Raw genomic sequence first — 15881 nt, forward strand, 5'->3', positions numbered from 1 at the left:
CAGGAATATCTTTCTGCTTCAGGCAGAGAGGATAAATTGCCACCAAAGCGATACAAAGTTGGTTTGATTATTTCATTGGATCAAATATATCATGCTGTCTTGAAATCTCTTTGCTTTTAAGTCAAAATTAAAGAATTTTACCATAACCATATTAGACACTATAATTTGCATATTTTTCATCTCAAAAGAGACTTTTGAAGTTATGTAATTCTTAAGTATTTAATTGTTCTTCACATCATTGAAATATCAAATTATATCCAGAAACAGAGAGGATTCTCCTGCTAGATAGGAGTGATTGACTCTCTATCTGACAAGAACAGAATTCTTGTGTCAGGGAAAGAAACAGCATTAAGAAAGTAACTCAAAGAGCACCAGCTCTTATTTTGTTCAACACTGGGGTTTGAGCATTCTTTTTGTTTGGAACTAAGAATGACAATATTTTGTGCTTGCACAAAAAAACAGTCATTGACTTAATACTAATTTATTCTGTAAGATCACAATGGTTCTTGCTCAAAAAGGGTGAAAGCCTCATTCTGCATGGATTTCTTTTGCATAGCTTATCAGTGACATCTTGATTTACTTGCAAATGCAGACAAAATAATTGGCACAGCCGGGGGATATGGGAACATTCGTAAATTAAATTCTTCCTGCTAAAATTTTACAAGTACAGGTTTAAGTTTGTTTTAACTATAGAGGATTAAGAAAAAACAAAAAAATCCTAAACCAGCAGGAAAGTTTGTGAAATCCTTAGTGCTTTCCAGATGAATTTATTTCGGCTTAACTGTTCTCTTTCTACCTAATTTTACTTTATGCAGGCTTGATACAACCCAGCAGTCAGAAACCGTAGCTGTTTTGTTTGCAGTTAATTCAGCTCTTTCTCGACATTTTGCCGGTGATGTTATGGATGAGATCATAAATTTTGGTTCCAGGAACTAAGTGAGGTGCAGGTACCAAGAAGATGTTTTCTGATGCCAGGGTGTGAGGAAGAGTTAAATCTTTTTGACAATTCAATGGTTCCCTTTGGGTTTGCACAAATGGCACCTGTTGTTGAAGTCAATAGAGCTTACAATTTAATTTCATCTGCCTGCAAACAATCTCACTCATTAGGGGGTGAAATGATGATAGAATTCACTGAGGCATGCAGTTTCACTTTCTACAGGGCACTACGTAAGTACAGTCATCATTTTCAGTGAAGGGAGGCACAATTATCTTGGAAACTGATTGTAAAGTAGAAGAAAGGAAAAATATCTGGGAAAAACACCATAAAAATTCAGTCTCACTACATTTTTCTGCTAATGTCAATTTGCAATCTAATTGTTATATTTAACATGATACGGAAAAGTAGAAATCAGAAAAAAAAAATAAAGGACTAATAATACATTTTCTCCTCTATTTCAAAATGACCTCAGCAGTTTTGGAAAACAGGTACATGTGAATAAATACCTCAGTGGGGACCAGGGGTTAATTCACCCCCAAATTAATTTATTCGCATTGAAAATACCTGCTTCTACTTGCTGCAGCTCTTTAGGTGAATTAACCGGCCAGATAATGTGTTTCCTATATTTTAGTGCAAAGGGTGTGAACTTAACAGCATATTAAGCTAATGGGGCCCAACATTCCCTACCTCACATTAAATTGACTGACTTCCAGTTGGTATCCCAGAATGCTTTGCATCCTGCTAGGACTAACAGATCAATTTGTCAATGTGCCTCAATTGCTTTTGTGTCAGGCTGCTGTATGTCAGCTCCTTCCTCAGATGTTTGGCTGGAGCAAAAAATAATCTACCTGAATTAATGGGATTTAATAAAATAAAAACATTATCTTCAGTTTTCTCAAGAAGTCTTTTGCTGACTTTTTTGTATACATATTACTCTAGGTCAAGAACATTGAAGTTCTGAATTCTTATGTAGAATTATATATTTCTAATTGATACAACATGTATCTAGAGTTACAGTGAGTGACATATCACTTCCACAATACTGAAAATCAGAATAAAACTAATTTATACAAAAATTATTGGGTATTCTTACCGTTAAGATGTCTGTGGCCGTGCAGGTGGCTCCAGCCACTCTGTCTCCTGAGGAGAACTCAGACAACCAGCTGTGGTGGTCAGCACCCCAATTTAGCACATAACTCTGCAGTCCCGGTGAGAACCCAAAATGCCTTTGTTCTGCTGTTTGCATGTTTTCCCCTGATTGGTTAATGTTTTCCCCTCCCTGTTTTATGTACGAAGTTATGTATATTCATATCCCTTGCTTAATATGTATCAGTTCTAGAAAGTTCTTCGTTCCTTGACACCCTATTGGATCCTTCCCTAAGTCCCGCCTATGTGTTGTTCGCACTGGTTCCCTTGCTGTCGACCCCACCTACTTCCCTTTACCCCATTGGCTAAGATTCCTTTCCCCGCTATTCTGTACTCAGTATAAAGTCCCTGGACCCTGGCAGACATTTGGCTCTTCGTCCCTGTCTTTTCACTGCAATGAGCCTGCATGGAACACACACGGAGAGTCCCCTCTCTTTCTTCTTTGCCTTTGTGCCTTTATTCTAGCAACAGGAGCAAAGCTCCTGTAGGTAAGGAGCTCTACCCCTTCCTTTTGTGTTCTCAGCCGGGATTGCTGCCTTCCAGAGGGGTTGTAGCTTTGACCTCTGGGCTTCCTTTTGTTGGCACGCGAGGGGTGAACCCCCTTCAGCTTCCTCTCAGCTGCAAAAACCCCTCAGATGTCAACTCAGCCTTATGTTACGTTACACCTTCCCAGGTGATATGTTCCATAGGTGGCTATCTAGTGGAAACCTTTCAGTGCATTTGGAAGGAAGAGTGTGGAGATGGATGCCTGGGAAATCCTGAGATTTGGAAATAAGTCAGGGTGGGCTAGATGGTGAATTTATATTGTTTGCAGAGCAGAGATTTAATGAAGAGAGACAGATGCCCTACTGCAGCTCCACCATGTCTGCCTAAGTCTCCATGGAAAAAGTTTCAGAGCAGTTCCACAATACTTTTTTGATATCAGCTCCATGACAAATTCAAAGCAGAAATCTGTTTCTCTGCAGGAGATAGGAACCTAACTTGACAGCATCAAAATTTTTCTGCTTTGTCTCTTATCCTGTTCCACTATTTTCAGTTCATCATCACCTCCTAGGTGACAACCCTGGTGAATACAAATCTAAAAAGATTAATTTTTACTTCCTTAAGCAGTCTTGTCACCTCTGAGGAATTGTTCAATATGAAGACTGCTGTAATATGCTGGGTCTGGCTGGGATGGTGTTAATTTTCCTCACAGCAGCCTGAATGGTGCTGTGTTTTGGATTTGTGAATAAACCAATGTTGATAACAGTATCTTGGCAAATGCTCAGCAGTGCTTGTACAGCATTAGTTTCTCTTTTTCCTATTCTGCCTTCACAGAGTAGGGTGAAGGTATCCAAGAAGTGAGATGGGAACACAGCTAGGATATCTGAACAAAACTGACAAGAGGGTAACTCCAAATTATATAATATCATGTTGAAAATAAAAACAGAGAAGAGGGTTTCTCTGGGGAGAGAGAGATTGCCCAGAGACTGGCTGGACATTGTGGGAGATGGTGAATTATGGCATCTACATCTCTTGTTTTTTGGTTTTTTTTCTTCCTTTTTATTAAACTACCTTTATAGTAACTGATGAATTTCCTGATTTTTGCACTTCCTAGTGTCTCTCCTGTATCCTTGGAGGTGTAAGGGGAGTGAGGGGTTCTTAGCTACTGGCCAGAGTCTCAATGTTACAAGTCTCCCTAAAGCTCTGCTGTCTTCCACTGCTATGGTATGTGGCCCAATGTTTGTCCCGCTGCTGACCAACTCCCCTACCTTAACAGGACAAGAAGAGAAATATGATGAAAAATCTTGTGTGTTGAGATAAAGACAAGGAAATAATTTACCCAGTTCTGTCATGGACAAAACAGGCTTGACCTAGGAAACATTAATTTGATTTATAGCCAGTTGATATAGGTTTAGATAGGGAGAACCAAAGCCATCTTCCCAGGCTCAGCTCCAATCCATTGCCAACTCGTCTCTTCCAATGCTGAGCAGTGCAGGGGGATGGGGAATGGTAGGTGTGGTTGGTCCATAACAGTTCCTCTCTACCACTCCTTCCTCGTCACACTTCCTTTGCTTCAGTATGGGGTCTCCCCTCATGCTGTGGTCTTAGTTTAAACCCAGTCCTGTGTCGGCTGTCCATGGACAATGGGGAAATACCTGCTCCAGCATGCAACACCTCCTCCCAGTCATCTTTCTCTGTCCTGGATGTTTCCTCTTTCGTTTCTTACTCTTTTTTTTCCCCTCCTCCTCTGACTGTCTGACTTTTGCCCTTTCTTAAGTTTCTTTCCCAGAGGAGCCACCATCTTGTCTGTGGTGAATTTGTTGGAACCACGTGAAATGGGATGTATCCAGCATGGGGCAGCTCCAACCTCTCCTCACACAAATTGCCCCTGCACTGCTTGGGCATATGCACCCTACACAGATGTGAAAGAGAGACATCTCACATCCACTTGCTGGGAAAGGGGTCTTTGAATATGGCCTCTAGAAAAGGAATGTAAATTTAACTTGTTCATTAATTTACCCAAGTTATAACCGTTATAGGTTTATAACTATAATGAAAGTCTATTATCGCACTGTGTTTTCCCAAAACTGGATAGATATCTTCTGCATTTTCATTGCTTTCAGTTTTCTTTAAGACAGAACTTACAGCAATTGAAAAATATAAGAACCTTCTGGCATTTTAGGTCATAGACTGGGCCTGCTTTAACATGTTAATCATGTAAGGAAAAGTCTGTATTTCTTTTTAAATTTACCATTTTATCATTTAGGGTCATAAGTATTAAGCAAAGACAATTAGCTATTGAAATATCTTACCAACATTAGTATTGAATTATCCTAACTGTGGCAATTTTTTTATCAGAATTGGTTGTTTGTAACAGACATGCTTCAGCTTGTACAATAATTAATTTTGTGCCCTGTGTTACTTAAAATGAATCAACACTGTTCCCTTTTGCCCACAGCCTATGAAACTTCAGGGAAAGCTTGACTCCTGTGAATGCGTACACAATTTTTTTGTTTACTTACTGGAAGAAGACAGCAAGAGACAGCTTTTATCCCAGAATTGCTATATGGCTGTGATACTTTGGGTGATGTGCCTAGCTGGTAAGAAGCATAAATACCTCAGAGACTTCCTGGCTTGGTTTCCTGAATCAAGGAAACAATGTTGGGCAATTGGATTTATTACTTTTATATCTATGCTTTAGCATGAAACTTGGTATTAAATTCTGGACCAGAGTGTTTTAAAAAACAATAATCATAAATAATGCTCTAGACAATTTTTCTTTAGCTGTGAACAAGTCCACCCTCAAGCATATCAAAGTCCCTACAGAGATGGAAAACAACATGTTGAAGCTTAGGCTTCAGAAGACATAAATGAAAGGACAGCACATAAAAGTGAAAGTCAGGAGTAGATTTTACTGCAAAGATTACCTTGGATTAATTTTCTTTTAATTTTTCTGCCCTTTGTTTTAGATAAAGAAAAAAAAATTAGCGTTCATGGAAGAATAGGTACAAATAGCTCTAGAATCATTGTGCTGTCTTTAAAAAGCAGCCTACAGTCTTAATCCCACCTCTGTCCTGATATATTTGCCTTCTAAAGAGATTGCTGAAGTGCATGGAAGACAACTTTCTGACACAGCTGTTGAGCGATCCAACTAGGGAAGGCACCCCATTGTGAACAGAGAAGTATGCATGGGTGATATGATGGTTGGAAGCTGTCTTAGGCATAGGAATAATGCAGCCTTAGAGTTTCTGATTCTTGGAGTAGTAAGGAGGCAGATCAGCAAAACTCTTGCCTTGGACTTCCAGATGGCAGTGTAGGAGACTGGTTGCCTCCATTGGGAGGCAGTTCTGAAGAGCAAAAGTGTCCAGGAATGTTGGAGGTTTTCCAAGAAGGAAATCTTAGAGGTGCAAGAGCAGGCCATCCCCATATGCTGAAAGATAAGACAGTGGGAATGAAGACCAGCCTGGCTGAAAAGAGAGCTTTGGCTTGAACTCAGGTTAAGAAGGAGAGTTTATGACCTTGGGAAGAAGGGGCATGCAACTCAGTAGAACTCCAAGGATGTTGTGAAGTTATGCAGGGAAAAAATCAGTAGGGCCAAAGTCCAACTAGAATTTTATCTGGCTACTGCCATAAAACATCATTGAAAGTGTTGCTATGAACACATTAGCAGGAAAAAGGACACTCTCCATCCTGTATTGGATGCTGTGTGGAAGCGTAGTGACAAAAGATGAGGAAAGGGTTGAGGTACTTAATGCCTTCTTTGCCTCAGTCTTCAATAATAAGACAAATTGTTCTGTGAGGACCCAGCTCCCTGAGCTGGCAGGCAGGGATGGGGAGCAGAATGAAGCTCCCACAATCCAAGGAGAAATGGTCAGCAACCTGCTACACCACTTAGACACACACGAGTCTGTGGGAGTCAGATGAGACTCATCCAGGGGCACTGAGGAAGCTGAAGTGCTCCCTGGAGCCACTTTGCATCTTTTACCAGAAGTCCTGTCTAACTTGAGAGGCCCCAGGTGACCGGTGGTTGGCAAATTTAATGTCCATCTACAGGATGAGTCAGAAGGAGGACCCAGGGAACTACAGGCCTTTCAGCCTGGAGCAGATCATCCTAAGTGCCATCACATGACAATCAGGCCCAGCCAGCAGGGGTTTGTGAAAGGCTGATCCTGTTTGACCAACCTGAGCTTTGTCTGTGATAAGATGAGCTGATTAGTGAATAACCCTGAGGATGTTGTCTACCTGGACTTCAGTATTGCCTTTGACACCATTTTCCACATCATTCTCCTGAAGAAACTGGCAGCCCACAAATGTAAAGGGTGTGCTGTTCAACTGGGTAAAGAACTGGCTGTATGGCCAGGCGCAGAGAGTGGTGGTGGAGGGAGTTACATCCAGCTGGCACACAGTCACTTGTGGTATTCCCCAGGCTTCAGTACTGGGGCCATTTTTGTTTAATACCTTTATTGATGACCTGTACAAAGAGCTCGAGTATATCCTCAGTCAGTTTGTGGACGATACCAAGTTGGGCAGGAGTGCTGATCTTCTAGAGGGATCTGGACATTCTGGATCAATGGGCCAAGGCCAGTGGTGTGAGGCTCAACAAGGCCGAGTGCTGGGTCACAACAACCCCAGGCAGTGCCACAGGCTGGGGCAGAGTGGCTGCAAAGCTGCCCACAGGAAAAGGACCTGGGGGTGCTGGTGCCAGCAGCTGAACATGAGCCAGGGTGTGCCCAGGTGGCCAAGAAGGCCAATGGCATCCTGGCCTGTATGGCCATGAGGACCAGGGCAGGGATTGTCCCCCTGTACTCAGCACTGGTGAGGCCACATCTCAAATCCTGTGTTCAGTTCTGGGCCCCTCACTACAAGAAAGACATTGAGGTGCTGGAGTGTGTCCAGAGAAGGGTAACAGAGCTGGTAAAGGCCCTGGAACATAAGTTCTGTGAGGAGCAGCTGATGGAAGGTTGGAGTTGTTTAGCCTGCAGAAAAGGAGATTCAGGGGAGACTTTATTACTTTATTACTCTGCATATATGTAACCACCTGAAAGGAGGCTACAGCCAGCTGGGGATTGGTCTCTTTTCCCAGGTAACTTCTGGTAGGACAAGACATTAAAATGGGAAACATTTCTTCACTGGAAGGGTTGTCAAGCATTGGAACAGACTGCCCAGGGAAATGCTTGAGTCACCATCCCTGGAAATATTTAAAAATGTGTAGGTGTGCTGCTCAGGAACATGGTTTGGTGGTGACCTTGGCTGTGCCAGGTTAACAGTCAGACTTGATGATCCTAAATGTCTTTTCCAACCTAAATGATTCTATCATTCTATTCTGTATTATAGGTAAAGCCCACGAGACTGGGATAACTTCAAGTAGGTTACAAGAAGATGAAGTAACCTGCTTGAAGTTATATGGCAGAATTCATAGAAGAACGAGGAGCAGAATTAGGAACTAGATGCTCTGGGCATCAGAAGATTGGTGAATTACAATATTTCTATGCTATGTACTCTTCACTCTCACTATATGTGATGGAAAAAATTGTTTGGTTATTGTATATTTATATTAGCATAATCTGATCAGATGGGTAAGCTTTTGAAAACAGGTGAGATCCAGGGATAAATAACTGGCCCCTAATTGGTAAACGTTTTTTTTCCATCTTTTTTTTCCCTTTTGCTCTTCTAAGATTATTGACGTTTGTGGATGTCACGTACTGAAAGCAGCAGGCATCTGCATTGCAGATAGGCACTCCTGCAGTGCTAGTCTGGGAGGAACATTTCCTCCAGTGTTATTACCAACCATCCACAAATTACTAAGAAAGTAATAGCATGAGGTGAGAGATGCTCAGTTTTGCTACTAAGCTTAAGGAATATTTGAAAGGAGAGGACACGGAGGGAAACTCCTCTGGAGGATCATATTTACTAATATTTTTTTAGTACATTAAACTTGATGGTTTGTAAACTCTGCGTTTATTGTACTTAATGCCTAGGAAAGAATAGCACATACAAAGTACAGCTTTAAGAATTGTATTAGTCTCTGATACTTTCCTACTTCAGCTAAAGTAGAGTATTTGTGCCCCACCTATCCTCTGAGTGCTTTTCTGTCTACAGAATTAGTACTGACAGCAGGTGGCCCAAAGAAATTACAAAACAACAGCTGATCCGAGTCGGAGCAGACTGTGGATCCCTGCAACTCTATTCTATTGCTTGCTCAGTCAGGAGCCTCCCCTATCAGCACTCAGATCCACCCTTCAGTAGCAGGAGGCTTTTCAGATCTAACTCAGTGAACATTACAGAGTTTAATTTAACTCCTGCTTTTAAACACTCTTTGTTTGAAGAGTGTCAAGGGGTTGAGGTCTGGTTTCATAGATTATGTGATTTTCACCTTACTCTTAGCAAATGACCTTTGTTGCCCAAAAGACAAATTTGCAGGTAAGCTGTACAGAATTGAACTTGTGTGGCACTGTGTGTGATAACGAAGGGTGGCAGGACTGTCTTCAGAGAAGCTGTAAGAACCATACTCCCATTCCAGCTGGACACCCTGAGTGAAAAACTATAGAATGAAAGGACAGACAAAGTCCCATCCAGGGAAGGTGCTTATTTTTCTGGTTGTCAGTAAGAGCAGAACCAGATGATTTTTCTTTTTTTTTTTTTTTTTGGAAGGCCAGCTTAGCCAGAGCTGGCAATTTGTTTCATAATCTTCACAGCAGGCTTAGCAAAACATAAATGGTCATGATAGAATGAAACTACTCAGTCTTGTCAGAAGCCGAGGTTAGCTTGAGGACTAGGGAGATGCAGTACAAGACAGAACAGGACTAAGGGATAGTACCAAAAAGGAAAGTTTGTATATGGTTTGGGGAAAGCTGGATCTTGGAAAAGGGAAAAATAATTTTATATTCAAATAATGTGCTTTAGAAAACCACAGTCTGTAAAAATAGTCCAAGGCATGTTTTTATATCCCTCAGCAGAGAGCAAACAGGGCATTCTGCACATACTCATTTTATATTATATCCAAAATCTGTATTATCTGACACTTAGCCCCAGTTTTCCAATCTATATGCAATTTGCCTTGCCTGTGCATCAGAGGTGAAAAGATGGGAGCATTTGAATGGCATCAGGTTTAAGTAGTCAGTTTTGTCTGGGAATCAAGCAAATCCTAGTTTCTGGATATGCCCACAGAATGAATTCATAGCATCTATAGCTGTATCTTACCAATATATCTGGCAAAGCTGCTTGGTAATACCAATGACCACAGATTGGTTTGCAAAACCCATCCTGAATACTTTTTGCTGTTGATTTAGAAGATAATTCAAGTGTATTTGGGCACATGGTTGCCACATTTTCTCAAACTACTGTAGCTGTACCCTGGCATCTCGAGCTCCTCAGTTTAATACATTCTGTATATATTTGAAAGCAGAACTGTAAAAATCTTTATTCTGGTGCAAGAACTTATAGTTAGGCATAATGTAATTCGGTTTAGTGGAACTCGTGGTAATTTGAATTCAGGTGCTACTAATATAACACCTTCAAATACAAAATGCCTGTGATTTTGGCATGCCATAAACTCACAGTTTTATTATGTTATATTTGGTGTCCTTGCATTGAAATTTCAGCAAATCCAAAGACCAAGAAATAACATATTGTCCACTGTACTTGTATAGACATTAAAGTAAAGCAATAGCAACAAATGTTGTACAGTAAGCATTGTCAAAGTATATAAACAATTTCAATATTCCCAAAAGTATTTTAAATATTTTAAAATTTGTTATTCAGCAAAGCAGTCAATAATTTTAATTTACCACATTGCCTGAAAAGAAAACTACTTAAATATTCCATATCCCTTTCTATAAAACAGTTTGATTTAAGACCAAAATTTGATCTTTCATTATATTAAATTTTATTTTTCAGGACAGCAGAATGTATTCCAAATCACTTAATTTATGTTTTATCTGGTTTTGATAAGGCTGTGTATGGGGAAGGGAATGTGCAGGTGGAATGTAGAAGCAGAGTCTCTGCCCAGAAACTGATAAACAGAGTGCTGCTGGTAGGCAGTATACCATTTATACTGGAGTGAATATAATGTAATTACATATATATAAAAGTATATATTTATAGTCAGTGTAATTTTATCTCATTTAGATTTCTGGAAGGGTAGGATTTTGTTCCTGTGTTTGCATAATCTTCTTCTTATCCATGGAATCCTACTTTTTTTCCTTCAGAATTCACGTTAACACCCATATGCTTTCCAGTGAGGCTTGGTTGGGTGAAAATACTTATCTAATTGTGGTGAATTAAGTAACTGTTAGCCATACAAGTAATATAAAAGCTAGTAGGTTTCTTCATTTTAAAGGAATTAGATACCTACATTTTCTTGAGAATCATAATCACTGCACACTATGGGGATCATGTTTGTGCTATCAGAAGTCAGGAGCTACTTTGCAGCATGGTAGGTAACCTCTGTTGGTAATGAATGGACTTGGGCTAGGCTGTAGAGAGTAATCTCTCCTCAGATTCTAATTTCTTTGCTCCTGAAACAGGCTGAAAAAAGCCTGTTTAACAGTCTGCTTGTATGAAGCTCCAAAAAGATTGTCTGTTTCAGTCAACTGAAGCACTGCAACTGTCGCTACTTGTTCTTTATGCAGCTGTAGTCTATTGGTTCATGTCTCAGATAATCACCTTAATGTTATAGTTTATGTGTCAATGATTAGGGTGAACTTTGGCAGAAGACATTGGGTTCAAAGAGGTTGTAATTTAACTAGAGTTTGTGCTTCTCATCCTAGTAATTGCAGCACTGAATATTTTCTGGGTTTGCTAGAAAGGACATTCATACTTTGCCTGATATTTCAGAGAGAGCTTCTATGGAATTTCCTGTGAAAACCACAGCAGAAAATCTAGTTCAAAAAGTGTTAACAGAACTTTGTAGGAATAGCTTGTGGCAACTGGGGCAAGCTAGATTCTTGAAGCAGATATTTGCAGGAATGGAGAATAGGTTCGTAGCAATATTACGAACAGTCTACCAAAGTCTGAATATACTTTTTTAGTAAGTTATTGAAACTCATAGAAATATTTGTCTAATCTATTAAGAACACATACTGTATGTATGGTTTGCAAAATTAGAATGAGACATGGCTATACTGGGTTGTGCTGTTACTGTATCTAAAGAGTTGTTTCAGTCAGTGTTTCAGAGGGCAACTTTCCTCAAAGGGGAAAAAAAAGTTGTCATAAATTCTACCAATTAGGGAGCTGCAGTTCTTTCCCCTTGAGTGGCAGATAATTGGGCAGGTGAAAACAGTATGGAACCATCAATGAAGGTGCGTCTGAGTCATCCTGAGCCTTTGTTCACCGCCTCACACAGGATCATATCACAGCACAATTGCCTTAGAGATTGGCTCAATTTTCAATAATCCTGCAAAAATAATCTCTGTAGGGGGAAGTATTGTATCTAATTACTATCAAAATGAGGTAAGTTAAAATAGAACCAGAGAATTTTAAGGTAGCTGAGTGAGATTGTTTTTTTCTTAAGTTGCAGGCCTTCTCCTCCATCATAGGTGTTAGGTTAGTTTTCTCTTTTATCTCAGTACCTACAAGCTATGATGTATGTGAGAAATAACTGTAAAACTAATTTCCTATTTTTTCTACCTTCTTTTTCTGCAGTTAGGTTATAGGTGGGTTTGCAGATTTCTAATGTTTTCCCAAATTTTATGCCTCTTTTTCAGGAATGCAGCCCAGCTGCAGAGTGTTTGTTGATGTGTACACACACACTGAAGTTTACATAAATTCCCATCTCTTGGTTTTTCACAAGTACAATTTTCAGTGCAACGTATACTCCTCTTTCTGGTCCAAGCCCAGGAAATTCAGACATTTATTGCATCCGTACATTGTATTTTCTCACTTAAATACTTCTAGAGAAGCCTAGAAATCTACACAGTCTCTCTACTAAATTATTTCAACAGCAATACAAAGGGCTTGTCCCATAAACCCCAGATACAGCAGGCTGAATTCTCTACTTAGTAGTCAACTTAGAGCCATTATTTCTTTGAGCTTTCTCTTATGGCTGCACAAATCTTACTAGCTTTCCAGTAGGGTTCTTTCAGAAACTACAGCCAGCTCTACAACTTAAACTTGAAACACATTAATTGGAAATAATACGTATGTAAGGAAACACCAAAAGAAATTATAAACTAAAACTGGCTTCAATCAAGATCTTTTCATTGGGAATGTAATAGATCTTGCACAATTATGCAAAATTCTCCTATTTACATACACAGTTATTTCAGTTCCTGTCTATCAAGAAAAGCTTAATTCTTTATATCCCCAGATCATACCAGGGTAGAAAACAGACTCTGGTATTCACATTTTTAGCTTTTCAAGTTGTTTTTCTCTTTCTTCTACTGTCTAAGATTATCTGTCTCTTGACTCTTTCACGTCTTGTTGTCCTCAACCTGGGTGCTTATGTGTATGTGCTGGTGTATTTGGCTGAGTAGTCTGATGGTGTGACGGACAGATGTTTTCCAGTTTTGCTTTTTTTTCAGAACACTGTGTTTCTTTTATGCTGAAATTGCTCAGAAATATACCTGTAGTTCAGCTGTGCTTCTGGATGATCCAAATGAGTTTAAAAAAATAAAAAGACAAGATTTTATGTATTTTTTACTTTTCGTCTAATGAATGCTTTCTACCTAATAAATAAATACAACTGCAGATTAAATGTTTCTTTTGTATTTTTTCATTTGGACATACAGTTCTTGTAGAAATTACGTAACTGCTTTCTCAGCTTCCTAAGATCAAACTGCGTGCTTCTAATACTTGAATGCTTCTAGTAGTTGAATGCTTCTTAAATACTTGTGCCATGTTATAAAAGGCATGTACAAATTAAGGAGATGGTTTGGTTAGAAACTGCATCTTCTCCCCATATCTGCTACTTGTTTTGGCATTTTAAGTAAAATTTGGAGGGACTGCTTATGTACATGGAATCTGAGGCTACTACAGGGATGCCATACAGAAAATTTAGATACTGAAATAACTACTGGTAAGAGGCACACCTTACTAGTGTGATTAAACAGCATACCCTTGCAAACCTTTGTCTCTTGACCAAAGGCTGAATGATAATATTCTGAAGACTTCCTGTTGATTCTGATGAAATTACAGGTAGGTTGGACTGTGAAAATATTTTAAAATGTGCAATTAACCTGTGGAAACTTCCCAAAATCTTGATTTTTTTAGTATAAAGGAAAAACAAGCAACAGTCTTTCCATGTATCAGCATTGCAAACAGTTCACTGCATGAGAAAGTAGATATTTGAGGAAAAATATGAGAGCTACTCAAACCCACTAATCGTAGAAAAGGGCATATAAGAGGCACAAAGCCTGCTGTTATGCCTGTTTGTAGTGCAGTACTCTGTGCATGTACCTGTGCATCTGTTTGCTGAAGTAAATGGTTTTGGTTTTGTTTCTTCTTCCAAAGCAGCTTGAGTCTTGTTGCTAGTGTGAAGGCACTTTGGGTAAGTGGAACTCCCTCTCGGATGCCTTCAGGGATACGATGCTGAGGAAGGCATGAGCTGCCTTACTGTTGGGATGAGACACAGTGTTGAGACTACCCGCAGGCCTGTGGAACCGGGGCGTTGATGAGTATTTCCTTTTTTTCCCCCTAGATCTCACAGGCTTTGAAAATTGTTAGGTGATATCTAACAAATACATGATCATATCAATATTTTTCAAGGGTCTGAAGAGACATTCGTTGTGCACAATGCTTAAATAAGATATTCTCAATTCTTTGTTTAGATGGGTTTTCAGTAATTAGAGAACATAAGAATTTTATTTGGATCCAACATTCTTCATTTGCCATTATCCTCTTGAAGTCCCTTTGTAATTATTCTTTTTTTATGATCCTTTACATTAGCATATTCAATCTAAATTATTTAATTAGATGATAGTTTACTCAAATTAGAGATGCATAAGTTTTCTCTATAAAGTGAAGAAAATAGAGAGCTTTTGAGCTTGTGATAAGCTAAGAAGAAAAAAAAATTGTATTGTTAACTGCTAATTCAAATTTACTCTTTTTAAGTCCCTATTCTATTTACTCTGAGTAGAAACAAATCCTGTGCTATTATTTAGACGAATCCTTAGTAAAATGGGATTTGATATTTAAAACACAGAGTTATAAAACTGTGTACAATGCATATTTTTTAAGTTAGGATGAACTCACTGGAATAAGTTAGTGTACCAGAAAGACATAACGTATGCACATCTGCATAAAAGAAGAAAAATCTCGTACCTGTCTCAGTTTCATGTATCAAAATCTTCAGGAGGATCTAGAACTATCTGATAGCCATGAAGCTTACTTCATTAGCTGACACATTCATTTCATAATTGATGATAAACTCAGTATTTTTCTTCATTTTTTTTCATGACAGCCAGTCAAATTCTTACCCTAGGAGATGCCAAATATTAAAGTATTACTTGGTCAATACCAAGTTTCTGCCAGTTTCTAACAATAATTTCAGGAATTTTGAGGATCAAAGTATGAAGCTAAGAAGCTTAGGATTTTCATGAGGAAACCACTGACTTAAACGTTACCATTTGATAGTTACTTAGTGTTGCTGAGTGGTAAGGTCACATGTTTACACTGAAAACTACTGTGTAATGTTGGAAATAAAGTAAGCAATATCTTCTTTCTCTTGACTGCTATCTCTGAATTCCCTCAGCTGTGGCTGTGAGACAGGTCAGTGTGAAAGAAATACCATGAAAGACTGTCTGTCAAAAGTTAACATGTTATAAAATATTGCAGGTTTCACTGGCAAAATAGTAATATAAGACACAATTTGCCAGATAGTATGACAGTTGTAACAACCGTCTGGAAGATTCCTACTCTTGTAATGGGTTGTCCCTGTCCAGTGGGTAAGAAAAACACAGAGACTTTCCCCATCCTGGTGGAATAGAAGACAGAATAGAAAAAGCAAAACCAAGAAGGATTGTAGTTTGTGAGAAAGTCAATTTAATGGGTTAAGGAAAGCTGAGCGTGCCAGCAAAGCAAAGTTGAATTTTTTTCTTCCCGTTGGCAGGGAGGTGTTTAGGTGTTACTGAAAAGCAAGGCCTCAGAGTGCTGTGATGGTTGCTTAGGGAAGTGAATGCTGCAACCGTGAGTGTACATAGTTCCTCCTCCTTTCCCCCAGCTTTTATTGTTGACCATGATGTCATATGGCACAGAATGTCGTTTAGTTTAATTTGGGTCAAGTCTGCTGGCTGTTTCCCTCTTGCCTACTCACTGGAGGAGAGAGGATGGAAAAAAGAGAGAAGCTCAAAGCTGTGCAAACACTGCTCAGCAGCAGAGA

The 15881-nt window shown here is 39.3% G+C and overlaps 1 protein-coding gene across 4 annotated transcripts in view; it reads left to right on the forward strand.

Moving 5' to 3' along the window:
• The window catches only part of KDM4C (lysine demethylase 4C), a 280048-nt gene extending 266796 nt beyond the window's left edge, over positions 1-13252 (forward strand). For 2 of the 4 annotated variants that reach the window (XM_017732833.1, XM_017732834.1), the window contains 2 exons: positions 5025-5166; positions 7901-13252. In XM_017732833.1, the coding sequence (XP_017588322.1) occupies positions 5025-5166; positions 7901-8013 (255 nt within the window). In that variant the 3' untranslated portion in view covers positions 8014-13252. Of the gene's footprint in view, positions 1-5024; positions 5167-7900 lie in introns of those variants that run through there. The other 2 variants (XM_017732835.1, XM_017732836.1) reach the window with 1 other exon arrangement.
• The last annotated feature ends 2629 nt before the right edge of the window (positions 13253-15881 follow it).

The sequence above is a fragment of the Corvus brachyrhynchos genome, unplaced genomic scaffold (genome assembly GCF_000691975.1).
Source record: "Corvus brachyrhynchos isolate BGI_N302 unplaced genomic scaffold, ASM69197v1 scaffold194, whole genome shotgun sequence".
In the NCBI taxonomy this organism is placed as follows: domain Eukaryota; kingdom Metazoa; phylum Chordata; class Aves; order Passeriformes; family Corvidae; genus Corvus; species Corvus brachyrhynchos.